General features: G+C 36.9%; 1 protein-coding gene across 3 annotated transcripts; it reads right to left on the bottom strand.

Moving 5' to 3' along the window:
* On the bottom strand, positions 1-27,165 carry SCLT1 (sodium channel and clathrin linker 1). 3 transcript variants are annotated; one of them, XM_085057683.1, is made up of 21 exons: positions 27,058-27,149; positions 25,559-25,626; positions 24,875-24,927; positions 23,918-23,987; positions 23,021-23,076; positions 22,519-22,651; positions 21,680-21,802; positions 20,099-20,164; positions 18,165-18,235; positions 15,614-15,704; positions 15,352-15,443; positions 14,581-14,758; positions 13,588-13,686; positions 13,206-13,277; positions 12,454-12,528; positions 11,849-11,994; positions 11,388-11,580; positions 9,811-10,007; positions 3,291-3,369; positions 2,122-2,217; positions 1-253 (listed from the first exon to the last, which is right to left on the bottom strand). In XM_085057683.1, the coding sequence occupies exons 2-21, from the start codon at positions 25,610-25,612 to the stop codon at positions 191-193; spliced, it is 2,007 nt and encodes a 668-aa protein (XP_084913809.1). In that variant the 5' UTR covers positions 25,613-25,626; positions 27,058-27,149; the 3' UTR covers positions 1-190. The 3 variants fall into 3 exon arrangements, with proteins under 3 accessions (XP_084913809.1, XP_084913811.1, XP_084913810.1); XM_085057684.1 differs by lacking the exon at positions 1-253 and adding an exon at positions 307-489 and having other exon boundaries at positions 27,058-27,165; XM_085057685.1 differs by lacking the exons at positions 25,559-25,626; positions 27,058-27,149 and having other exon boundaries at positions 24,801-24,876.

The raw sequence follows: 27,165 nt of genomic DNA, 5'->3' as shown, positions 1-27,165 counted from the left end.
TTTTGCAGTCTTCTTCCAATCTTTATTGTGCATACAGAGCCAAGATCTTCATCCACTCCCTTACCAGAATAAACAAGAATTTGTTTTAAGTTTTACAAGCCTTGCTGTGCATTTGACTGTAGTGCTCCAATATGATGTTTCTGCAGCAATCCTCTTAGCTCCCAACATGGTGAATGATAGAAACATGTGTTTAAATATCTTTCAGATCCTCCAGGGAAACAGCTTTTTTATTCTGTGTAGTTACCAGGCTGAGCTGTAATGAAACACAAGCAGATGATAGCTTCTTAATAATTCTTTGTAGGATCAAAGAAACAGTAGCACTTCCATGCTGAATGTGTCATGAAGGAGAAGGAACAAGCACAGGCAGTGTGAATTTGGGATGAACAGCAGAATTTACAAGGTACTCTGTAGATGACTACTGCTTTTGTCTTACTTCAGATACCAGAGAATTCAAGATGATAGGTAGCAGGAGGACACTTTAAAAGACACCTGCAGAATAGAAACGTTTTAAACCTCTGCAAACATTAGCCTGCATTTTTTATGTTTCTGAATTACTATTATTTCAGAATGAGCTAAGATTTACAGTCATTGAGCTGACCACAATAAAACTCTAATTTCTAGGCTGCCTACTAGTCTGGCTCTAGCCTGTATTTGATACAATTTTAAAGTGAAGGTGGATAATGAAGTGAGAACATAAAGTCAGAAAGCAGCCCACAGATTAAGAACAGAAGGAATCATCACTCAATCTGATGGAATTCACATGTGAACATTCAGTCTTCTGAGGCCTAGAAGAGAATAAATACCCAGCTTCAGAAGAGTGGACATTCTTGCAGCACTACTAGAGACCTCCATTTCTCCAGCCTTTGGCAGGGACAGTGCTAGTATGCCTTTTTTTGGGGTGGACAGAAAAAGGAAGAGGCTTGGCATTGCAGCTCTGAAGTCATAGAGCAGCCAAGCCTCTGCAGTAACCTCTGCCAAGAGGGCAAGGCAGTTCTGAAGGCTGGCAGTAAGATCTGGGCAGCAGTGAAGCTTCTCAACATCAAATCTCTTTGTCATCTTTCAGAGAGAGCCTGGTGAGGAACAGCTAATTACCAATGTTTTCAGCAACAGCAAGACCTCTTCCTCTGTGGGCACTGAGGCCATGAGTTTATTCCCTAGAAATGTGACATAAGCACGTTTGGGTTTTTATGGGAAGACAGCATCTCAGAAGCATTAGAGCTAAACAGATCCACATAACGAACCCAAAGTTAAAAAAAAAATAAAAAATTCCTCTTTCAGAGCAAATTTTCAGCAGCTGAATAGACCTTGTCATGACAGAGAGCATTTAGAGCCAGGAACCACAGCTTATGTTATGACAGCTTGGCAGCTATGCCCATTTTTTCACTGCTGTTGAGAAAAAAATGCCATTTGTCCTAACGGAGCAATTTAGGTCAGCCAAACATTTCCTCTGTGCAGCTCACATGGGGTCACCCACATTAACAAGCTGTAATTTGCAAATGGTTTTCCTAAATCACTGTAAAAAAAAGCAGGAGGCAGAAAGACCATCTTTACTTAATAGGAGGCCAACTTGAGTAATGAACTTCCTTGGCAAAAAAATGAACTCAGTGTATAAACCCCCTCTGGATTTTCTTCAAGCTGCACAGCTTAAACATTATGGAAAAATTAAATACTGAGACACATACACTATCTCTCCTTTACCTTTCCAATGGCTTGGAAGAAAACAAGCATTCCCTACTCCGTCTGCACAATTGTTATCACTGCAGGATGACACAGCCAATGGTAACTGCAGTGGGACTGCACTCCAGCAGAGCTGCTCCATGCAAACAGGAGCTGCAGTTACTTCAGGGCTTTGCTGACTTGCCATTCTGAAGCTGGAAATGCCTGTACACCTTCATTCACACATTTTGAACCATGCAGGTTTAATTCATGTCAAAATGCTTTCCACAAACAAACCTACGCTGTCACAAAGCATCCTGTCAGAAGGTGACGTCCAAAATCCAAGCTTGTTGTTATGCCACCAATAATGATCATAAATTATCATCTCTCCTCAGGAATGATGGCAAGTGAGTAGTTCTGCATGTTGAGTGTGCTTAGATACCATGTTTTTTGTGAGCTCTGTACCTGTTGGGAGGCTGTGGCTGCTCTCTGTTCTGCCTGGCTCAGTCGTCTCTGAAGCCTGTTGATGTATTCCCGATATTCCATCATTAATGTCTCATCCTGTGGAAGGAGAATCTCTCATCACAATGCCAAATTCTTGTGACTGAATCTACACATTCTGTAGCACGAAAAGCTTAACACAGGAGGAACACCAGAAGGAGAATTGTTTTCCCCTTACACTAAAAGCCTGAAGACAAACTGCTGACACATTATAGAGAACTTCCAGCTCAAATGTGACATCATATGACTTCTCCAATCAATCAGAGTAATCTGCAGAGGAAGTTTTACTCCCTTCAGCATGGGGATGCATAAAAACTGGCATTTTAATTCAGGTTATTTAATCCATGCAATCTTACAACATAAATGTTTTAGCTATACTTGAAAGAGGAATATCCTGGATAACACAAATGGGATGATAAACCTGCTACAGATCTCCTCTGTTCCCTTCAAAGAGTCTGTAAAAAGCCTTTCTTGACCACCCTTTACTCACAGAAATCTGTTCTCCCATCAGCCCCATTCTTCTCCTCTAAATAACACAGCAGAACAGAAAAACAAGACTGAAGGATTTGTCCTGGATAGAGCTGGATGTTATCCCAGATTTATAAGGCTGACAAGGAAAGCCCTTTTCTAAAGTGGCCATCAATTATTGAACAGTGCACATTCCAAAACAACCCTGCACTTAATCTTTAATGGACAATGCTTTTAGCCATATGCATATATGGACACAGAATGTAATTTCTGTTGAGAAGAACTCAGTGTCTATAAGCCGCGTTATCCATACTGCCAGAGTGCCTGCTCCTGTCTAGAGGCTTGCATGGATTCACAGGCAGAAGGTAAGTTCAGAAACATTTCCTGAATTTGTCCAGAATTGCTAGATTAGTCACCTAGAAAGATCATTTTTCCTTTCACTTTTGTAATTTGAGAGTAAAGTTCATTTGTCTTCCTGCCATTGGAACATATCAGTCAGCAAGAAACAGTGAGGCTTCCCAGTTATTACTGACTACCCCTGTCAAAAATCCTTAATTTTCTCTAAACCAGCAACATAACTCACCTAAATAGGTTTCTGCTAAGATCTTAGTGTATGCACATCAGGTTGTAATGGAAAGTAGCTGTCACATCAGTCATTATCTTACCTCAGTTACCTTCTCATTTGCTATTTCCAGCTGGGAAATGAGCTGCTGGCTACGGAGTTTTTGTTGACGCAGCTCACTTCTGGGAATCAGAAGAAAAGATGCTGATTAGCAAACAGTAGTACTTTAGTTATTGGAACATAATTTCAGAGATAGTTCTGTGAATTGTGGAGGCTTTTGGTGGATTTTAATTACAGGGTTATTCTTGAAACACCGATTTCAAAAGCACCACACAGCACTTCTGCATGCTGTGCATTCAAAACTGTAATGGCAGAGGAAAAAGATGTATTTGTTGGAATCAGCAAGACTTTGTCAAGAGCACTTGACATTTTACAGGTTTTTTTTGTTTTGTTTATTGAGTCTTATTTTGGAGGCACGCTATCTAGTGTATTATAAATATAAGCTGCATTTTGCACAGTAAGTTCAATATTGAGATTAACGTTCTAATTAGTGTTCCATAACCAAACCTCAATGTAGGCATTTAAAAAGGTGCTTTGAAGTACCTAAAAATAAATCATTCTGTACTTGTGAGACAGACAACAATGTGACACTTTGTGAGGAAAAGGAAAATACCACCTACTTCAAAGTGCTCTTTTTTCATACTGAATGAGTTTCAGTGATCCTCACTTTACACAGTATTGAAGACAAAAACCATCTGGGTTTTAGCAGACAATCTTTGAGCTGGTGCTTAGAGGAAACAGTTCTTGCAGAAAGAGGGATGACTCAAGACACAACTGCAGTAATTTTAGCCAGGGACAGATGCAAACCTAAGTGAGCTGCTCTAACCTCTGACCATTCTCTACTCCATCACCTCACCTTAAATGCTCAACATATTGCTGAAACTACATGCACTGTAATGCAAGCTAAAGCCTTTATTGTTTTTGAGGGAATGGAGGTAAGGTAGGAGATACTCTAGCCTCTGATCTTCATCTTAAAAAAAACTCTGCTATTTTAATGATGACACTTGGTTCTCAACACTAATTTAGTTCTATAAACTTTTAAGCTTAGTATTTCATAGAAGCTGGAAAACTGCAATATGGCACTTGAAATACAAGGCTGCAAGGTGTCTGTACCATCAGGTCACCACTACAGCTGCTGAGGAGCTTCCACTCACCTGTTCTCAACCCACCTTCTTAACCCCTTTCCTCAGCCCCAGGCAGATAACACAAAAACAGTTCAGCAACTTTGAACTTCCATAAAAATGAAAGCACATAGGCAGATATTTAAATGATGTTAAACAGTTAAAATTATATATAGACTATACCTGGTACCACATGTGAACACTTTTATATTAAGTAAGAATTAAAGAGGGATCAAGACTGCAGGATCAAGACAGTATGTAACACTATTTTTGTAATTTGTCCTCCTGTAATCAGTATCAAGCACCAAGATGAGGCATTTTCAATATAGGAGACCAGATTTTAGGTGCCCTAAAAATTCCTAGTTACTGAAAACAGCCTGTCTCCCATGCTTGTACTGAGGTGTGGAATTAGCATGCTTAGCAGCACAGACCATAAACAGGGTTTACAGGCTCATACATAGCTGTGATCAAGAAATTATTTTCATAATGAGATCACACTGAACACATATTTAAAAGGAAACAGTTTAACCTTGTAAGCAGAAGGAAGTGTGATGGCTATTGAGCTAGACAGTTGATTCATTCTGAGTGTTAACCCTCCCCCAAACACACCTTCTGAGATCTCAATATTAGAACTGAGCAATAACCCCAAACTGCTGGGTAATTAAATCAGCCCCCACTGCACACTGTCTTTGCTAAGTGAGTAGGAAACAAAAGGTGAGCTTCTAGCATTTCAGCAGACGGGTGATAAATCCACCAGCTGCAGCAAGTCCTTTCTGCAAAGCTCTCATGACAAATATAGCATGTGCCAGCTGTTTTTTTTTTTGGTTGAGTTATACTATAATATGCTTCAGTTACTCTTAGTAATTATGAATTTTGTATACTGCCAGTACCTGCAGCTGTCTCTCATCCCGTTAATTTTTTTCTTTAATGAACATCTTAAAATAAGCAGCTATGGCTGCCAAACATTACACAAGTGCAGCCAAGAATAATGTTTTAGAAAAAAAGGCAACTTCTTCATCTCGAGATGCCATGTAATTCACTCCAAGTACTGTACAGGATGCAGGGAAAAGGAGAAAGCAGTCATGGCCAGCACTTCATATTCTGCCACCAAAGAAGGTCATTCCTCAGAGGCAGATTCTTTTCAACCACAGAACAGATAAAAACTGGGAACTCCAAACCCCACACATGCCTCCCGATGAGTCAGGGACTCTAACTGTGACAAAGAAATGTGTCAGAGGCAGAAGCTGGAACAAAGACACCCAAAATAGCTGCCATCAGATGGCTTAAGATAAGCAAAATCTTTAAATATAAAAACAATATAGCAAGGATTCCCTTTTTTAAGTACTGACAATTATAATGCAAGTGTCTATTAGGAAAATGATACCATTCAGTACAGTTGTTCAAATAAACGGGTTTATGCTACAAGTATTTTTTATTTCCCCCCCAAAAAAAGGTTATATCTTGCTACTAGACAATAATGGCAGAAGAACAGGATTATTGATTTATTAGTTGGTTCATACTGTGTATTATTATTGCATTTTATTACTTTTGAAATGAAACAGTTCAGATTTTTAAAGCTCCTCAAATGCAATGTTACATGGAAGCAAACTTACCAGCTTTATAGTTTAAACTGATGTTTATAAATTGTTTCATGTACTTTTTTGTAGAACAGACCTGTGTATAGCTATTTCTACCCCTGTTCAAGCTAAACTGTACCTAAACTGAGCAATCATCCATGTGTCTGACAGGCAAAGCAATATCCATGGCAAAGTGGAGAGAACTGCCAATTTTCAATCAAGTTTTCAAGTCAGAGGATCTACCCTTTTCCCTGTCTGCTGTTGTCCAGATCTAGTCCACCGAAGGGCATTCTGTGGTAATTCAGTCATTTGATTCAATATAAAACTTTATTTAGCCATGTGAATCTTATCCCTGCTCAACAAAAAGAAGCTCTTGGTGTTGGCCACTGGTGCAGAGTCTGCAAGGGTTTATCTGCTAACCTGCAAAATTCTGTTTACCTTAAGACTTACTTTCATTCTCAGGATAAGGACATAAAATTCGACAAAAAATACTGATGTGGCAATGAGATGGGATAAACCAGCTATTGTATCCGTGCAACATTAAGTCTAATTTGGACTTGGTTATTTAGATTACTTGAACAACATTCCTATATACTGGGGGAGGGGGGGAAAAAAAGGAAAAAAATAAAATCAAATAGTAACTCAGGTGTCAGTTAAACAGTGAACATAGAATACTTAAAATATTCACCAAGACTTAAAAGCCCTTTTTGATAGTTTTATAAAATTTCTATACTTCTGGTTTCCAATTAAACCCCTGTAAAGAATAGAAAAGATGACTTTTTTTTACAACTTTTAACAGTGATTGCTCATGTTATACTATTTTGCAACTATTTTATAATTGTAAACATTTGCTGTCTAAGTTCACTTCAGCACCTATAATTAGAACTCAGAGTACATTTAAAATGGATGAAATCAGAGGTCAGAACATTTTGGTTTCTGACTCTGCCAGACTGGATAATCTGTAGGAATAAAGGGAATAAACTTAGCAGTGAGTTTTTAGCCATGCTGCCAAGAGCAAAGTTTTTATTTGGAATGATGACCCATGTGACAAGTAGCACTGACCTTCTTTCTCAGTTACCTTCAGGGTTGACTGAAGGTAGAAAGGTCCAGAAAAGCACAGAATAATTTTCAATGAAGACTGGAAGTATCAATTTATTTATCAACATTTCTATTGACAGGTTTTTCACTGATCTACTAGATGATGTTATTCACATTACATGCTCTGCCATTACAGGCTGAAAAACTTACTTTTACTTCCTAATTTTTTATAAGATCAAAAATCAGCTAACATTCACTGATGTTGCTTCATTCCTTAGAATTATTTAATGTCTCCTTCATGCATATGGATTACACCTCACCAACAAAACACTGCAGATTTAGAACATGACAAATGAGCAGCACAGAATGTGGAAAAGTTAGCAGCTGCTGCTGGTAAGTTTAATAAAGAAGCCAAAATGTTTCAGACACCTTCCCATGGGAAATAAAAGCAATGAGGACAGAACTGGAAAACCATCATGACTTGAAGGCAAAGGAATGGGAAACACCTACACTAACAAATGGGACACTGAGTCAGTGTTTGTGAGAGCTGCACTAACAGAAACCTCCTGCTGAAATGCAATCCAAAATGCTTTCATGTCAACTAGCTCCCCCATAAACATGCATAGGACTTGGTTAGGAAGTTTATAACTTCCTAAAAAGCCACTCAGTTATAAAACACATTAGGTGTGCTGCAGGAGTAATGATTCTTGTTAAAAACTGTATTTTTGTTAAAAAATGGAATTCTGCTACATGTCACCAACACAACCTCTGCACTTGCTCATGTATTTACATGAATCCTCCTTTCTCTTGGACACCACCATGAGGCTTGGTGAGAACATTTCCTGCATTAGCCTCAAGAGACCTTTCAAACAGAGCCTTTAATTAATAATAGATTAATTCATCTATTACCAGCACCAGTCTGTTATTTTGTGTTCTTACTGAAATTTCCTTGATAAATGCATTTGCTCCAAAATTATTCTGCTTTTTAAATAATCAGGAACTTGATTGTAGTTCAGAACAGAGTTAGAAGTGATTTGCTGCTCTGTAGTTGAACTCAAAATGTTATTGTGAGAGATGAAAATAAATATGATAATTATTCATTTATAATATAAGCAAGGACTTTTGTGCTGAATAACTACTACAGTATAATTCAGAAGCTAATTTCCATACCAACTGCATTCTGCACTACATTGCTGGCTATCTGGTAATGCATATAATGTGAAAAATAAGCTGGTTTTAAAATTTCCAGATAATACTGATAAGGTTCAGTGAGGCCAATTGTCACCATAATATCAGAGCATCACTGCATAGATTTAATATTAAATTCCTGATGTCAGTGTAAATGAAACCTTCCTGTTTCTGCTGCTAGCTTCCTTCCCAGGTAGAGCAGATGCCTGATAAAGACTTCTATTTCTAGCTTATACAGTATGAAAAAGCATAACATACAACATCATATAATAAAGTAACTGCCTTAGCTTTTAGACTTGCACCAAAATATCTACTGAAGTCACATACATAGGGACATTTTCAAAATCTGCTACCCATTTTTCATCCAGGTTCACAAAGCAGGCTTCCTTGTATTTTCTATGTCAGCGTTTTGCTGCAGATAAATAAGGTCTAAATCTTTTGGTCTGCTGTGACAACATTTGAACATTGAACATTAAAGGTTTTAGAGAGAAAACAGCTGTTTCACAGACAGCTTTAATTGTTTTGGAAGTCTGCAATTTTTCCCTTTTAATTGGAACTTGCTGAACTACATCCAGGATCTAGTGATGAACCTAGATGCTCAGCTGTGAGTTTTGGTATTTTGATTTACAGAAAATAAACTACAAATTCAAGAGCTAAAATTTACCTTAGCAAAGTAAATTGCTTCAAACATATCAATTTAACAGAGATGCACAATTTAACAGAGATGAATTTTTGTTCTTAAACCCACTAAAAGATAATGCAATGATATATTCCGTTCTAACCACTTTAATTTTTAAAGAAATGAGACTTATGAAATCAGGCTTCCTGGTTTAGCAGTTACTGTGTACCAGTGTGTCAGCCTCCTCCAATTTTCAATCAGTTTTGAAGAGGAAGAGATCTTGAGGGCATAAACTTCTATGCAGTTCTAGAAAAACACCAGCCTAATTTAATCTCAAATTAATAGTCTACTTGATCTGACTAACAAAGTTTCCTGAGCCTAGAAATGAAATAAAGCATAGGGCAAAATTGTGAAACTGAAAATACTCTTATATTCTGTGCTGCAAAATACAAGTATCAGCCTAGAAACACAGATGAATTAAGAAAAAACTACAGTTTACACATTGTAGTTTACAATCTACAGTATTTTTTCTTAGGACAATCACACAACCTATTTGTATCTTTATTCATGACAGCAACTGCCCAGAAGAGAACATCAGGTGTACCTAGCAAGAGGTTTCTGTCCAGTTTATTTCAGAAATCTGAAGACTCACTCCACAACTGATATTATGGCTTTTCTGAATAGGTATAGAAGTGTTCATAATCCAAAGCTAAAATTCTCTAAATAGAGTGTGCTGTATAGTGAAAGAGAAAACCAAAAGTAATATATTCCATTTACCTTTCATCATTACAAAAACCCACACATTATCAACAAGATAATGAAACAGTGAAATTATTACTTCAGTGCTAACTTCACAGAGAACATCAAAAGTTCTCTTTACATCATTTTCTTTGCTCTGCTGTAAGCACATCTTCAAGTCTGGATGGTTTACTCCTCATGGCTTTTCACCACAGGTTTCCTGCCATACACCAAACAGCATCTGAAACACACCTTGCAGAAGAGGAACAAAACTGCACTTACTTCAGCTTATGGATCCTGGCTTCTGTAGTTGCAGCAAGATTTTTGGTTTCTTCTTTCCACCTGTTTGTTGCTTTTTGCTGAGCCACTAAGAGGCGTCTGAGCTCAGCAGTGGACTTGAGGCTGCTGTCCTCCATCTCCCTGAGTCGAGCTTCATAGCCATGTTCTTTCACTGCATGCTCATGCTCCATTGTTCTTATCTACAAAAAAACCCCACAAATCTGGTACGATCAAATCTCTCACTCTTTACCTTTTTTTGTTTCAGTTGTTTTGCAATGCCTGAGTTAAATTTATAAACAGTTGTTGAAAGCATGTAAGATACAATAATTAAACTTCTAATTATATACTGAGAGATATGTGTTCCCAAGGCCAATTTAAGCGAATAGTACAACTGACAATAAAGGATAATGAGCTGTGTATGCTTATTTTTGTAAGTAATCTTTATTCTTCTCCCTTGTGCTTTCTCCACAGAAACACGTTTGTTCTTTTTCATCTAGCTAAATGTGCTAGGAGTTTCTTAACTGCATCTGCAATCCTTTGTACATCAGAGGGAAATGAAAGCAGGCACTGAATCTTATCTGTGACTATAATGGAAGCCTGTCTGATTAAAAATGAGACAGACAAAGATTTAGTACATGTTTTATGTGCTTTATCTGCTATATATATATATATTACTACCTATCTGTTACAAGATTCTGATCCTTTGTTTAAGCAATGGGTTCTGGAGCTGGACAAGATCTCCGGTTAAATTTGACATTTTTCTTTATCTTGTAGTGCAAAGTGGAAGCCAGATTTGAGATTGTCCCCATTCATAACTTGTAAAACTGCTGACTGAGGTTGTCTTCATTGCTCCACATTCTTAGATCTCTTTTTCGGTGTCTTTACACTGCAGAGGGGAAAGTACAGCTTTATATGTTCAGAAAGCACATCAGGGATCAAAGCTGTTCCTGTCTCCAGAAGCCACAGGTACCATGAATCTGCTGAGGTTATTTCTGATTCCTCATCCCACCTGCAGTCTGCTCAGGTGCATTTAGTGAATATGTTCAAAAGGAACAAAGCAGCTTTCAGCCAATAATCTTGTTTGTAGCTAAGCATAGAGAAGAATGTTCTCTGTCCAGCAAATACAGAGCCCAAGTTTGACAGCCACACTATTAAATTATTTATTAGTTACACACTGCTCTGACAATGTGGTGGACACACAAGTAGAAGAACACTCTGGGCAGAAAGTCAGACAAAGATTTCTAACACATTAGAGCTAATAAATAAATGCAGATCGGGAATTGCAATATTATTTAATCTATTCCTCTTATTTAAAGCAACAAACATTTGGGGTCTTCTTACCAAGGAGAATCTAATACACATTAAAATACACATTAAAATTTAATTAGCAGATATTGAGTTACCCAATGGATTCTGAGGACACACAAAGCTACAATAAAATTATTTTTAAGCAGCAACCAGGAAGCATCACTGAAACTCTCAACCTTAATTTAAACATTTAATGCTCTTGTCTTAGAACTGCTGCCTTATTAACCAAATCTCAGTCTTACATTACAATAAAAATAACATATAAAACATACCTTTATTTTAGCCTTTTGTTGAGCCTCTACTGCCAGTTTTCTCAAACCCTCCATTTCTTTTTGCAATTGTTCATTCTCTTGCTGAAGTTTTAGCCTCTCTTCACTGACAAAAGCACTCTTCTCCCTTTCTGAATCCAGAGTGCTTTGCAATTTACAGATCACTTCCTGGCAGTGAGATTTCTCTTCCTCACAGCTAAAAGAGAAGGAAAGTCTTGCTGCAGAAAAACTGAACCAAAGGAAAAAAATATATAGACTGGGAGCTATGCACACCTCAGAAAGAACTTTATCATGCTGATGGAATTGATAAAATCAATCTGTTTTAGAATTATGGTATCTTGATACTATGTCTGCTACTGAATAAAAAGATTTGGCAAACCCTAACACACATTCAGCAATTTAAATAGTCTGAAATAATTTCCATTGCTTTCTCTTGTTCTGTAAACATCTGTAACATCACTTACTTCATTTCCAGTTGTTTCAGTTTATTTTGTATTGTCTGGAGACTCAGCTGAAGGTCCTCTTTGGCAGCTTCTGCAAGTAAACACTTCTGATGCAGCTGATCAAGCTTCCTACTGTCAGATTCTTGCCCTCTCTGTTCCCTGGAAATCTGAAGAGCAAACTCATATGTAAGGTTACTCCTCATGGCATCCTATTGTCCTATGAGTTAAAATAAAACTGGTTTTCTATCATTGTCGCTGCTACTTGGAGAAAAAAAGAAAGTTTCCGAAGATCTGATTGGGCATTCATTCCATTTTCTGTCTATTGATCTTAACTTGAATATGTTCCAGCATTCTTTTGGATTATGTTAAACATCTCTCTTTTAATTTTTACACTTTCCACAGAACTTCTTTTTTTTAGTTTGGTGTTGCAGCCTTAAAAGACTTTCTAGATTAAAAAAAAAAATCCAAACAACCTTAAAGTAAATATATGAAAGTTTACAATTAAGAAAAATCTACTCAAAAAATAAAATAAGAAAGTTAGGGGAAAACACATGAAAAAGGGAAAAAATATTTTCTTTCTGAAAGAGATCTGAAATGTGATATAAAAATACATACAAACGCCTTACCATTTCAAGTTCTTCTTCCACTGCTCTCTTTTCTCTAATGGCTCGTTCAATTTGGCTCTGTTTTTCTCCACATTCCTTTTTTTAAAAGTTAGTTTTTAAATAGATTTAATAAATCAAAATAAAAAATCCAAGAAGTGCTAAAGCCAAACCCCTGCCCAGCATAAACAACATTCTTGCTACTGTTATGGATGCATTTGATTATATTTACCTGCTCATTATTTTCTCTATATGATCATTCAATATACAGACTAAGACACATAAAATAAAATCTTTAAAAAATAAATTTAATGCATAAATGGATGCATAAGCACCAAATTCTTTTGATCACCTGCATCATTTATTACAAGTTCCTGGTTCATTCAAAAATATGATGACTGTGATCCACAGACTCTCTCTCAGGATACTTTATCAGCTTTCATATACTTCCTTTCTACACACATAACTACAGGTAAAGACGGAGGGCTGACTTTAGTGTATCTCTGAAAGAAGCAGAGATACTTAAGAAATGCCATCACATGGGAAATATTTCCTAGAGCACAGATCTCACTGTCAAAATGCATGTGAACTCATCTCTGGAGACGTGCAGAATGTAACATGCTACAGAGTAATACAGGACTGTCCTAAAAAATTACTCATTAATCACGTGTTAGTTGACCTACAATACTAAATTCTAGTAAAAGTATTTGATCAGCAAAAACTAGAAGTCTCAAATGTTTTGCTACTGAAGATATTTTTAACAGTCAACTCCGTACCATCTGAAGAGCTGAAACTTCTTCTGTTAGTCGAGAAACCTGCATGTTACATTGCTTCTTTGCAGTGTCGACCTGCAAGCAAAAACAAAGCAAAACTAAAAAATTAGTCCCACAAACTGTTTTTTCATCTTGCTTTTTGACATGTATGTATTTGTAGTCTGTATGTGGTGCATGTATATGAAGTATGGAAATATCTGGGACCGCAATAACTGACAAATCTTATGACCTAAATGTTAGAAGAATGATTGTTATAAATCCATACTACTTTAACTGAGGGTGTTTAGGAAGAATAAAAAGCACAAATGAAAACACCACAAGTGTGGTGTTTCACTCTGAGGAAAACCAAAACATCTTCCCATTCTTTGTAAACATTGTAACTTACTTCCTTTCTAATTCTCGCAGCGGTATCTTCTGCAAGCTGAGACATTTCATCCTTCAGTTTTTTGATCTCTTCTTCCTTTTGTTTCACCCCAAAGAGTGCCTGGAAGAAAAATAATAGAATGAAATATGACTGATATTTTGGTGTGATACAAAGAGCAGCAAGAGAAAAACCCACACACAATCACTGCTCAAAAGGCACCTTTTTTTTCCCTTTTTACTTTGGAGTAGCTGACACTGAGACTAAACAAGAAAACAACAGTAACGAAAATATGTTTCACTAAATACACGTTCTTGTAAACCACAACCACGCAAAGAGTTGGTGTCAGTAGATGCCTTTTTCTATTGGGACTTGGAGATTTTGGCTGTGCATAGAATTATACTGAAGAAAGCACAAGAACCCTGAGTAAAAGGCAAAGCTACTCTCCAGTATTCTATCTGGGGCCAGGACCTGTAATTAAAAAAATGCTGACAATGATGCATGCAGAGGTCTCTGTTAGGAAACTGAGTACCTTTATACAGACACACACTCCTACATACAGCCAAGCATTTTATACTAAACCAGTTTAATCACTCATTGGATAAAAAAGTTTCTTTTAAGGCCACTCCACATGTCTAGATTTCTTTGTTGATGACTCTGCACTTTCCTTGTTTCCTACGTCTTGTCTGAAACAGTTATCAACTCATAACAGAACTTTCCTTTTTATTTTGACACCACCAATTTGTTTGTAAGTATTTGGTAAGAAACTCTGAACTCTTGTCAAAAATTTTGGAAAATTCGTGTTCAGGTACAGTATTATCACTTGGATCACCTTTATCCAGGCACTCAACATATGGTTTGAAATGTTTACTGTATGACATGTCTGAGTGATGTGTGGTCACATCCCAGTTTGCTCTCTATGCATTACTAATCTTAGTACAACACACATAAAAGAAGCTACCTTGTGTATCCTAAATACCCTCATTTCTAAGAAATACCTTCATTACAATGACCTACCTGACTTTTTTCCAGGTTAGCTTCTTCCAAGAGCTGTATGCAATCTTGGACTTTGGCAACAGCCTCATATTTCTCACTTTCTAGACTGGCAGACTTGGCCTGAAGCTCTCTGATCTGTTCCTCCAGGGCTGCTCTTTCTGTTCTCAGCCGTTCAGCATCTTGAACAGTCACACGTAATCTACAAGACAGTAGTAATTTAGCCATATGATTGTTAATTAAGACATTAACCCATTCAAACTGAGCTATTAGGAAGTATCTGTTCATAAATTGCCCAAATTGCATTGCTTTCTGCTTGTTTTTGGGCAGAGTATTTTGAATTTGATATTAATTGAGACCTAGAAAGAAACAGAATTACAGGAGTTAACTCAGATATCTAATCTCAGGAGATCCTTAGAAGAATCCCAGTGATATCCTGGGATACATCACTGAAAATGTTCTATATTAAACCAGAACAGAACAGCCCCAGAAGAAATAAATGTTTTCCTCTGTGGAGGAAATGGAATAATTGGATGTGGGCAATGAAGTTGCAGATATAGTAGTACAGGAAGAAAACCACTGGTAATTTTGCAACAGCTCAGGAATTCTTATTGTTTATCTATGATTGTCAGTATTGGGAGGCATGAGAAAACACAAGAAAGCCTCAGGGGGATCATCAAAAAAAATCTCTTTGTTACTTTCTAACATGTTTGTCATAAAACATACCAAGACAGACAACCACTCTCTGTTTGCATGTGTCCTGTTTGTTGGAAACACACAATGAGCTCTCTTTACCTTATTTCTAATTGTTTTATACTAGACTGCATTTGCTGCAAGCGTTTGTCACATGCTGTTTCTCTCTCCTGGGCAGATATCCTGTCTTCTTCCTGGAAAGAACAAAAGTATTATCCAGACATGACCTGAGCTTCCCTGAACAAAATAAAAATACACTCACATCAAACAAGCTAGGTAAGAACTTGGAATTAATTTACCATCAGCATTCACAAAGTGACTGTCCATTCAATTGCAACAGAAATTACTCCTTTCTCTACAATACCTTTCTCTCCACTTCGCTCTGAAGCTTCTCTTTCAATTTCATTATTTCTTCAAGCTTAGCATTTGCTGCCTGCCCATCTATTTTGGCTTGCCTGTGTATAAACAAAACAATTATTATAGAGGGGAAAAAAAACCAACTTTATTACAACTTGGGTGAAATAACTGTGAAGGGCAGGCAAATTTCAGAATACTGTTCTTAAAGGGCAGAAGAGGTTTCCTCCTTCTCACTCTGTGGCACAGAGAGAGGAAAACCAAATTCCAAAGTCCTGTGGAAATGACTTCCTAAAGACAGATTATGAGGAAGTTGTATGCATTGATTAAAGAAGGAGGACTAGGCAATCAAAAACTTGAAGTGATTCTATAACTTAAGTATAATTAGTCACAGATACTTAGTAGAGAAGTCTCTTGCAGAATTAGATTTCACTTTTTAAAGCAACAGGACTAGGAGTTTAAGAAATCATTATACACTTCTAAATAATTTAGCTGACGTGCTTTGTAATCTGAATGGTTTTTGCAGGCTGAAGGAGAAGAGGAAAAAAACCCATGGATTAGTTAGTAAATCATGTTAATGACTAGTGGTTCTTCATCCTCAATAGAAAAGTCTGTTGAAATAAGCAACTCTCCTGCTCTTCTGGCTTGGGAGCAGAAAGACACAGAGAGCCTCCACCTGAGGTGTAACCCAATTATTGAGGCTGCACATTAGGCTAAATTTAAAAACCAGACTAACTCTATGATCAAGTTAAAAGAGAGCAAACATGTATTAGATTAGCTCATGCAAACTGAAATAGTCACATTCTTTCATAGTCATGAAAGAAGCTATAAAATATTTAATACTTCTAACAATCAACTTCAAGGAAATATTGCTTAGAGAAACACTGATTTTGAATTAAGGGCATAGAAGTCAAGCACACTGTACCTACGTGAAAATCTTAAGCGAAATATACATAATCCAAGCAGTTTTACAGCAAATACTTGATTTCAGCCCAATTAATTGGAAAAGTTAACATGGTTACAATTTCTTTAACAAGCAAAAACTACAATAAAAACATTATTCCTAAACACACAGACTTCACTGCAGGTCCAAATCTTTGGCCTTACTCCATCTGAAACACTGCATCTTTCCCCTTCAAGAAGTACTGTTAAATTCAGAAAGACACTGAACTGCCTCCTGCCAAATATTTTAGAAGTATTGTAAAACAAAGTAAAAATTCAAAAGTCAGCATAAGAAGGGAAAAATAAGAAAAACATTAAAAGGTCATAAAAATCAGGACACTTTAAGTCTTAAAAATGCATTTTAACAACCAAATTCAGATTCAGATTGAATTCAGAGGTATGCATTTTACAGGCAACAAACTGATTCTAAAGATGCAGTTGTATTTTACACTGTACAATATATCTTTAACCTAATCTTGGTATGTTATCTCTTTTTAGGAGGTTTAAGATTCTGAAATGCAGATCCATGCCCTAACAATGCCAAGTTTCTTAATTTGTGTGTTTTATCCAGGCCATACAAACTAAATTTAAACCTAAATTCTCTAACACACAAGTTGTTTGGGGTTTTTTTAAATCTACTTTTGAATTCCTGACTTAGTACTCTATTGCCATAAATCATGTAAAGGAATTAAAAGGATCCCAAAGGATTAGAATTGTCTGCATTATATGCCAAATAACCCCCACAGACTATGTCTTCATGTTACAGAAGCAATTGGTGAAAATATTCCAGACTTCTTGGAGAACCACTGCAGCACTTTGGGACTAGATAGAGCTGCTTCTATTGACTTTGGGAGTAAAAAAGAGCATTGTTTTTAGGAGTGCAAGGACTCCTCTCTGACCTGAGAGGAAAGCAAGCATAATCAGTGCCTGTAATTAGTGATGGATAATGACTGAATTTATCTTTTTACTCTCAGTCCATAAATCCACTGCTGAATGAAACAAAATTTTAATTTGACGTCAACCATTGCTAATTAAAAGAGAGAACAAACATAGTAAACTGGCATTGAATAGACTTCAGCTGTAAACACAGCAATTAAATTGTCATAGATGTTATTTCTCCTTTTCCTTGATATGCTTTAGGAATGTAATTAACACTTCTTCTACCTTTAATTTTCACAGAACCTATGGTTTAGAGCTCTTTATTGTTAAGGGGTGAAAGCAAATTTTATTAAAAAATTAAAACTAGGAAGCTTGTTTGAACATTCAAATTTCAGAGCTGTAATGAGTAACCATATAACTGGCTTTTGAGTGAACTGTATTCTAATGAAAACCTATTTTCAGAATCAATTGTGTTGTGATACTGATACTCTTTTTCTTTCAAATCACAGGTCAGATGTTGACTATTTCAGGGAAAAGCTCCACCAAACATTAACTGGAAATATGTTACCATAACACTAATGATGTACACATCTTACAAAATTCAGAGACAGTTACTGAAACCATTGTAACTATGAGCATGAAATTAGCTTGCAGTACAAACAAGGCCCATGATACAGCAGCAAGGTAGGTAAAACCATAGAAAAGATCTTAAGTATTTTTTGTAACTGCTTGGTTTATACCTCAGTTTTTTTCGTAGCTCCTCTAGTTCCACATTCTGTTCTGTCACAGTTTTCAGCAACTGCTGATTGGTCTGTGAAATAAAGACATATTTGCAACATGTTCATTATAGTATTGAAAATGTTATACATTCAGAATTGTTAGAGGACATTTCCACAGAATATAATATCATAAAAAGAGCCAGCAAGGTCTATTTAATGCTGCAGCTGGTCTTCAAGTGGCAAGGTTTATGGAAAGTATTTTAGAAAGGGGAAAGCAGAGGGATGTTCCTCCCCTTCTTTCTCCATACTCTGGGAACTTCATGAGGTAAAAACTGTAGTAGCTCAGACCTGTCATTTGCACTTCCATCTACTATAGGTGTCTGGAATCCCCTGTGACACTGAGCACCACAGCAGACCATGCACTGCTGCAAAGAATTCGTGTGTTTTAGGGCCAAGGAACAATAAGCAACCGTTCATCCTTCATTCTTTCCCATGCAAACCATAGTGTTGGAAGTGTAATTCTCCTTCAACCATCTTCCACTTAAGAATCATTTAATATTTTTATGAAAACTAGCCTTTTCTAAAGTTTGCATATGCCTCACGCTGAGATATTAAAGATGACCACAACGGCAGGCAGCATTCAAAATGCACAATATTCTCCTTTCCCCCTCCACTCTCCTATTAATTGCTATGTTCGGATCGCTTTTTTGACTGTTGCTAGAATTGTTTTCAAGCACTTCCTCCTTCTAAAATACCTACTCTGAGTGGTAACAGTTAATTTCAAGACCATCATGGAGTACCCAAAGTAAAAACCCGATCTTGCCCACATTTATTATTTTGGTTTTATTAATATCAGTGAAATGTCAGATAAAATGAACTCAGATAATCAATGAGATGTCTGCAAATTTCTGCAGTTTACTTCAGTTTTTACTACCCTTACATGTTTTAACATCAGCAGGGAACACTGGTGCCTCAATACTGAATCTCATTTCCACAACATGCATAAATATGCTGAACAATTCCAACCTGAGCACATCTAGGAAACACAGCTGTTCTATCACAATAAAAAACATGACTAAGTAATGTGTCTCTTCACTTCCTATTTTTCAGTTTGTTAATTCAAACAAAAGACTTTATCCCACGACATCTTTATGTATCTTTGGTAACAGATGGTGCCAAATGTTTTTTGTATCATGCAAACAAATGGATTATCTTTATCTTAAATATTGTCTTAACTCTTTTCTTAGATGTGAGGAGAAAAGGTTTCAGTGATAAAAACTAAAGAGTAGACTGCTAGAGTAGGTTAGGAGCCTTTTTGCACTGCCAGTATTCAAAAAAACCAAAAATCACACAGGAATCATGTCTTTCAAAGACAAAGCCGCTCAGCCAAAAACTTCCCCCCCTTTTTCACCACAATTTTTTTTACAATATTAAAACTGTTTGTCAATTTTGGAAGTCCTAGGCTAAAGCTTAGTGACTAAGAAGTCACACAGTCTGCGGATAAAGCACTGGAATATTATTAGAGCACAGAAAAACGTGCAAAAAGGTGACAAAGACACTGAACACAGCAGTACCAAAATAAGAACGGATAAACACGTGCCTGAGCTAGCATATGCAAGAGGGCACAATTTAAAAAATGTTTCCTTTGTGAAGCTGTTTTTGAATGTGTAAGTGAAGTACACTAACCACAAACTGAGTGTAAGCTTACCACTGAATTGTAGAAGGAAGAGCTCACAGAAAATTTAAAGCTGACCTCTCAACCACCTTGGCCTGGTGTTTGGAGTTCAGGAATAAAACCATCACTTATTTTCTGGAGTTTGGAAATTTGAGTGGCACAATTTCTTTTTCAACCAGGTATATATGAAGGACTTTTCACTTTGGTTTTATACTTAGGGGGTCTAGTAGGAAAATAAATAAATGAATAGCTAGTTCACTCTTCAGAAGGTTTTACTCACCAACTCTATTTTCTCCTTTTCTATGTGCAGTTGCCGAGTCAACTGCTGAAAACGAGTCAGTTGATTCTAAAAAAAGAATTCAGAGTTTCTTATTATAATCATAAAGAATGCATAATTAGAAAGCTACATAGTCAATTGAAAACATTTTCAAAAAAACTATACACGTAGCAGGAAATTCCGTGTGTCTTTATAGATTTCAGCTAGATTGTTTTTAGCTGCTGACCTCATAATCCACAAAATTAATTTCCTACTGAATAATGTATCTAATTTTCACTCAGTTACAAATTGCCTCCTTCCAAAACTCACATGCACTTACTGTCAAAACATAAAAGTACACATGAGCAGTGCCTTTAAAAAGCCACACAGGCTGTGATGATACTACAAGCATTTTTGCTAAGCAAAAACCTAACAGACATGTTCCCCTTAATTCAAACATGCCCATTATGGACATTTTAATTTGCTGTTTGCCATACAGAATGTCTTGTGTCCATACAAAAAAGAGGCTAAATTAAGCTCTTGAGTCCCTGAACATGAACTCTGCCATCCTAGGAGATCTTGCATAACACAGAAAAACCTTCTGCAGCATGCCAAGTGCCTTCAGAGCACAGAGAGGACTGAAGTCCCTAAGCTGAAATATCTAATCGTGCTCATTAGAAATATCTAATCGTGTTCATTTAACAGTCTCAAGACCAAGTACATTATAGAAACCTATTCCTACCACTCCCTTACCTACTATATCCAGTCCTTATGAAATCCTCTCTCCTCTCTGCTGTCTGTCAATTCTAATTCTACTTCTAACTGACAATACAGCATGAGAAACAATCTAATAGAAGAAACAGGAGCAGAAGGCTGGAACTACACAAAGAGTCCTCTTAGCTTTTCCTCGCAATAATCATGAAACCTGACAGAGTACAATAGCTGCACAGATACTCATTCTGTTTCTCAGGAAAATCACATTGCTAAGGTGAACTTAATACCACAAAAACCAAAAAATCAGTAAAAACTATTTCTGAGGTGAGCTGTAACCTCAGGAAGTTACAGTGACTGTCTGTAAGCCAAGTGTATTTGAAAACAGAGAGAAAATATTAAAAGAATTTGTACGTTCTTTTTACAGGCCTGGAAATGCATGCAGCAAGGTAACATACAGACACCAAGTTCTTAGTTCTTCACACACTGAGCATCTTTACATAGCTCATCAAAGCGGAACAGCTTTTCTAAGATTTCCTGAAAGGCTTTCCCCAGACACAGCAGAACAGAAACAGACTGCTGACCACAAACTAGCATTAGAAAAATACTAGAGAACTTGATTTTTCATCTGTTTGCACATCCTTCCTTCATGAAAAACAGCAGGAAATGGAGACTACTTGCCCAGCTATTCAAACACAGGAGAACAGATAAAGAAAAACTTTCACCTCAGAAGTCAGAAATCTTAAGCAACTTTTTCAGGTGTTTTTCCGTGCCAAGGATTTCCAGCCATGCAATTCAAACACAGGATTATTTATATGCACATGCATATTTTGTGCACATGTATATATATAATATATATATGAAAAAAAAGAACAAAAAATAAATGGAAATTACATTCTGCCTTTTCCTTTCAGCCACATGAATCTGAGTTTCAGTCAGGCGCTCCTGGTACTGCTGCTGAAGTCGATCGTGCTCTTGCAAAAATGTCTGCCAGAGCTCAACTGCTTGGTCTTTTTCCTAAGGCACAGAACAATATTCTGTTAGAGCACATTTATCTTCATGTATCCTTCTCTAAAAGGACACGTCTTAACTTTTATTTTGAAGAAATGCCATTACCTATACTTTTCTCTGCACATATTTTTTTAATTTAAATTCAAGTGCAGAAAAACAGGTGCTTGCAAGTTCAAATTTCACTTCCAGTTTTCTGCTTTTTTTTTTTTTTAAAGAGCTCAAACTTTTACAGGTCTTTAAGGTAGGCCTACAGTGAAGATAATATTCAAATATCAATATTCAGCTGTCAAATTAACTTAATCATACAGAACAAGATTAATATATTGCAATCAGCTGAACAAAATTTGCTTGCATTTTCAGATTTAGATATTTTCTATAGCTCACATACACTTCCCTCCTCATATTACATTACAATAGTTTTGATTAAAATGACAAGCTACTACAAAAAACTTGAACAAAATATTTTATTGAGTTGCTGATCATGAATTCAACATAAGGATCAAGTCAACTAGGTAAAATTACTGACATGAATTGATACTAAAAAATTATTTTATGAATCCAGGAAAGGAGTTTCTTCAGGTCTTTAAGTTCAAGAGGGCCTCAAAACAGTCTCAATGAACTCTGAGCAAATGATTTCAGAATCAAGAAATAAAACAACTTACCCCAGTCTGCCAAGGCACAAGAAGAGAAATAAAACAATATAAATATTTAATCTCACGTACTTGCTTTGCCAGCCGTAGTTGTTCTTGAAGGGTTCTCACTATGCTTTCATCTGCAGGAATATCAGTTTCCAGATGCATAAAAGGGAGAGCATCCAGTTGCTTCTCAAGAGGCTCTTTCAACTCTGCATGCAGTCTGAAATTCAAAGAACTAAGTTCAGCAAAGTATTTCTTTAATAGGGATTTTTTAACAACTGAAACATACTGTACCTTCCACCTTTACACATTACTTCCTTCTAAGCCAAATTTAAATCAATTAATTTATGTTCTATGAACACAATGGACAGTTTGGAATAGTTTCACATCTAGTTGTTTCAGTGACATGGTAAAACTCCTATACCTGGTGCTGTAATCTGCATTAAGCACCTAAAGACTCTAACATTAAGATCCTGGATTTACTTAGTAGCTGAAGATTTCAAAGATTTCAAGGTCCTAGAAAACAAACTTTATACTGTTTAGAAATAATGAGAAACAGCAGCAGTAACATGGGAATGCAATTATTTACCTTTCATTTTCCTTGATGACTTCTTCCAATTTTAGTTTCATCTCACTCATTTGTGCCTGACACAAAGATATGCAAGAGTAAGCACTCATTTAAGTTACACAAACTGTGGTAATACTTTCATCCTGTATTTCTGACTGATACTGTAAAAGATGGACAGTTTAATTAAGCATAATACAATAAATGAAAGTCAATTGCTTTTTTAAGGCAAGTCACAGGATGACACTTAAATTTAACAGCTGCCAAGTCCTGTTATACATCAGCATTCAGAGATTATTATGGACATTAAACTTAACCTTTTGAAAGTCTCATGGCTCTTACAGATAGATTTTTAATTAACTCAAGTTCTTTTAGGGGTAGAGTGCATAACTCATCTTTTATGCTGTAAGCATTTGAGAAAGGTTTAGGAATTAACTGAGGAGAAACTTCAGTTTTATGAATCAAACTGGCTGCTTTGTTTACTAGTGCAAGAAAGCCGTAGTGCTTCTATTGCCTTCTGAAATTGGTCAAGCTGGAAGACTATTTGCAAAATCATTGTGATGGACAGATCAAACAAATCAAGTGCATCAAACCAAAACCAGTGTGTAACTTCTGTATGCAAGCCACAAGTAAAAATTGTTTCCTGTATGCCACAGGTTTTAACATCACTTCGGTTTTCACTCGTGAAGCATTAAAAAGTTTCATTTAGTGCTGCCAAAAGGAGGATGGTTCCCTTGCAGCTCAACCCTGATTACACTGTTGCAATTTGGACAATCTCCCAACCCTTTCACAGACAGCTCTTCATTCCCCTCGTTGAGACAGCCTGCCGTTCAGCACCTTTGTCAAGCAAGACAAAAACTAGTGGCCTACATGTTCAGACCACTAAGAAGATGCAGTCTGAAATGTTAGGAATATCCCTACCTGATAAAGCTGCAGCTGTTCTCTCATTTCCTCCACGTGTTTCTCATACTCTGTGATTAAAGTTGACATGCTAAGGAGTCGAAACACATGCTTAGAATGAGCTTTGTAAATGCTGAAATGCTCTGGTAATTAACTCCTTTTAAAGAATTAATTAATTAATTTCTTAGTCTGGAGACCAGAATATAACAGTCACTTTTCTTGAGTTCCAAGCTCAACATTCCCCAGAATGAAATGAACAAATTGAATTACTACTTTAAAATAATGATCATTAACAGCAGAAGTCCTACATAACAGAAATAGAAGATACAATAGCACATTATAAATTACCGTTAATATGACATTAATATTTCATAGATTCACACAAAATCCCAAATATTAGAAGACTAGACTTCCTTGCTGCTTTCACATGCAATAGTAAAGTGGCCTAGAAGACAATGCAGAACACCGTAGTTCTAGATTTTTTCTGTCCTAATATTTTCATAATTGATACCAATCCTCTGGAAAGTCTGTATTAAAAGCTAACATGAAAAGTTAGCTTATTTTTCAAGAGGAAATTACTGTGATCATGAAACCATTTACTGATAAACAACTCTAAGATTGTCAAATTATAATTTTAAAAAACATCCACCTGATCTCAACAGACAGCAGGCACCTGTGTTACCTAGATCAGTACAGTCTTACCAGAACTTTTGTTCATTATCTCAGAATTTACACTAGAGAATTCCTTCATTCATCTCTCACCCTTTATTTTACAGATTGTGGAAGCAAAGTCAGTAACTTAATTTACTGAGTAAACACAATACCACCCAAAAACTATTTTTACAGTAACACCTCTACAAACACATGTATACAAGACCTGGTTCATGGAAGTGTAAATATTTACCTGGGTATTTACACTTCCATGAGCACATGACAATTTCCTTCAAATACACTGTAGCATTCCCACTTATCAGTTACCTTTGGTCCATCATCCTGGATCCTGATGGGCCATCACCACCAGGGGCATTTTGCTGTAATGGAATAATTTATTTATTGGTACTTGTACATAACTGTATGGAGTTTTAAACTTTTACATGAAACCCAAAACTGCACACTGTATTCTGCACACAATATGCCACAGAATCCCTTTCTGGCTTATGTTCAAAAGCCCTCAAGTGCTGGCCCAACATGAAAAAATAATGATTCTTTTTCCTGGAGATACGCTGATCTAAAGTATTATTTCATCTGAGGGAACTTGATCTTAAAAGAACAATCATAAGTTTGTGTAAGTGGCTCATTTCCAGGCATCTCAGCATCAGGAAAGTGGTGAAGAACTTCTGCACAAGCTTTCAGACAGGCTTATGGCACCCAGCACAAAAAGTTACCTCACCATGAGACCAATCTCTGTGGAAAAGGAAGTCTACAAAAGTGAAAAAGTGTACTAAATTACAACTCAAGTGATCTTTAAAACGTTTAAAAATGCACCAAAAATGCCATAATTCACTGTTAGGGCAGTTTTGTTCTGCTGTTGCTGGATTGTATAATGGACCCAAAACAGGGCCAGACAACACTGAAGCTGTGCTCTATATTTGCAAAGCTGCTTATCACGAAACCTCATTAAAGAAAAAAAATCTTACTACTTACACCCCTGAGTTCACATACCTGCTCAGAAGTAACTTGCGGAATCTCATAGGTTTCATGGTGTTCATGTGCCATTTTTAGCTGTTAATCTGAAAAACACCATGTTTGAGAATCATGGCTACAACATAGACCTTTATCTACATAAACGCGACTGGCAGTCAGAAATACATTTAACAATATAGTGCTTCAAGGGCAAGAAAAGAGCTTCTAAAATTCTTCTATTTAGCACAGCTGTCAAAAAAACCCCAGGACTTGAAAAAGCCTACAGAAACTGTAAAAGTAATAATTTTTACATTATTATTTTTACATTCCTTTCATATTCTGTTTTCTTTAAGAAATATTTCTGTTCTGTTTTGTAAGAATCTGAGTAGCACTTTTGTAACTGGAAAGAGTAACAGAGAAGAAAAAGGATGTTGGGAAGGCAATAGCTATATTCTGATTTAAATAACTTCTTGCCCATTTTTCTTGATACATATCCCACGGCTCTTTTTCTAGTCCTAAGGTAACAGCAAAGGAATGCCAGGGAACAGGAAGGGGAAAGTTACTGCCCTTACCGGTCAAAGGATGGAAGTCTAGAGATATATAAAATAAGCTGCAGCCACACTAAACACATATGAAAAGGCAATATTCCAATATTTGAAAAAACACAATTTGTTCATGTCACAGCTTAATAAATACCCTTGCAAAGCTCAAGGAAGACACAGACTTTTGAACCAGAACGACTCTGTTATCTCAGACAGAAGCTCTTCTGCTACTGAAATCCTTGAGCCAAAAGCTGGTCTGTCACCTTAGGCCACCCAAAACTGTCACAGGAAACTTGGTAGGCACTGAAGTTCTGAGGTTTGAGTGATAAACACTGTTTGCACCGTGACTGTCTGTTTGTAAAGCCACATTCATCTCACTCCCTTCAATCCCTCCTCTTCCTATTTTCTCACTAATTGTCTTTACAGAAAGTTTTGATTCCCATTGACTGAATTTCTTCTTGCTGAACTTTCTTTGGTTTGGGGATTGTTCTCAGTGAGCTCATTCTGTGTCCTTTTGCAGCCCCTGGTCTTTGCTGCTGCTCTGCCAAGTTTCCCTGCAGCACTAACTGGGGACAGTGACAGTCCCTAGCAGGGACAAAGCATCCTCTCCATCTGCTTACAGGAATAAAAACTCTGCAAAAGCAATCTTCCTAGGGCGGTTTTCTACTTTGTTGGTAAGTAATTGAGGTGTACTCTGAATTAGTCGTGTTAAACCCATCAAAATTGTATCAAATAACACATAATTAAGATAGTTATTTTAGCCTGCAAAGCAAATTTCACGAGTAACTGGCAAGAGAGCTCGTGAGCAAAGCCTAGGAAACGCCGTGGTTTCATAACTAAAGAAGTATTCATAGAAAAACGCACGTGTTCTTGGCCATTACCCTCATTAGAGGCTTCTAATTAATTTAGCTGCCTAAAACTACTGCCCACGCTGTTACTTACTGCAGCCAACACCGGGAAAGCCACGGAATACAAACCTTCACTCCCAGCGCTCACCTGGCTTGGCGGTGTCCCAGCTTTCCCTCGGGAAACCCCGCAGGCAGGCAGGCAGGCAGGCAGGCAGGCAGGCAGTCCGGCCGGGGCGGAGGCAGCGGCTCGGCGGCG

Source organism: Lichenostomus cassidix, chromosome 4 (genome assembly GCF_008360975.1).
Source record: "Lichenostomus cassidix isolate B80296 chromosome 4, HeHo_3.0, whole genome shotgun sequence".
In the NCBI taxonomy this organism is placed as follows: Eukaryota; Metazoa; Chordata; class Aves; order Passeriformes; family Meliphagidae; genus Lichenostomus; species Lichenostomus cassidix.
This window is presented reverse-complemented; position numbering and strand designations above follow the sequence as displayed.

Coding starts and splice junctions, on each gene's coding strand:
- SCLT1 (XM_085057683.1), bottom strand. CDS start 25,612: ATGGCACATGAACACCATGAAACCTATGAGATTCCGCAAGTTACTTCT. Junction 21,803..22,518: donor AACTACGGCTGGCAAAGCAA/GTACGTGAGATT, acceptor TCTGTGCCTTAG/GAAAAAGACCAAGCAGTTGA. Junction 20,165..21,679: donor CTGAAAGGAAAAGGCAGAAT/GTAATTTCCATT, acceptor TTCTTTTTTTAG/AATCAACTGACTCGTTTTCA.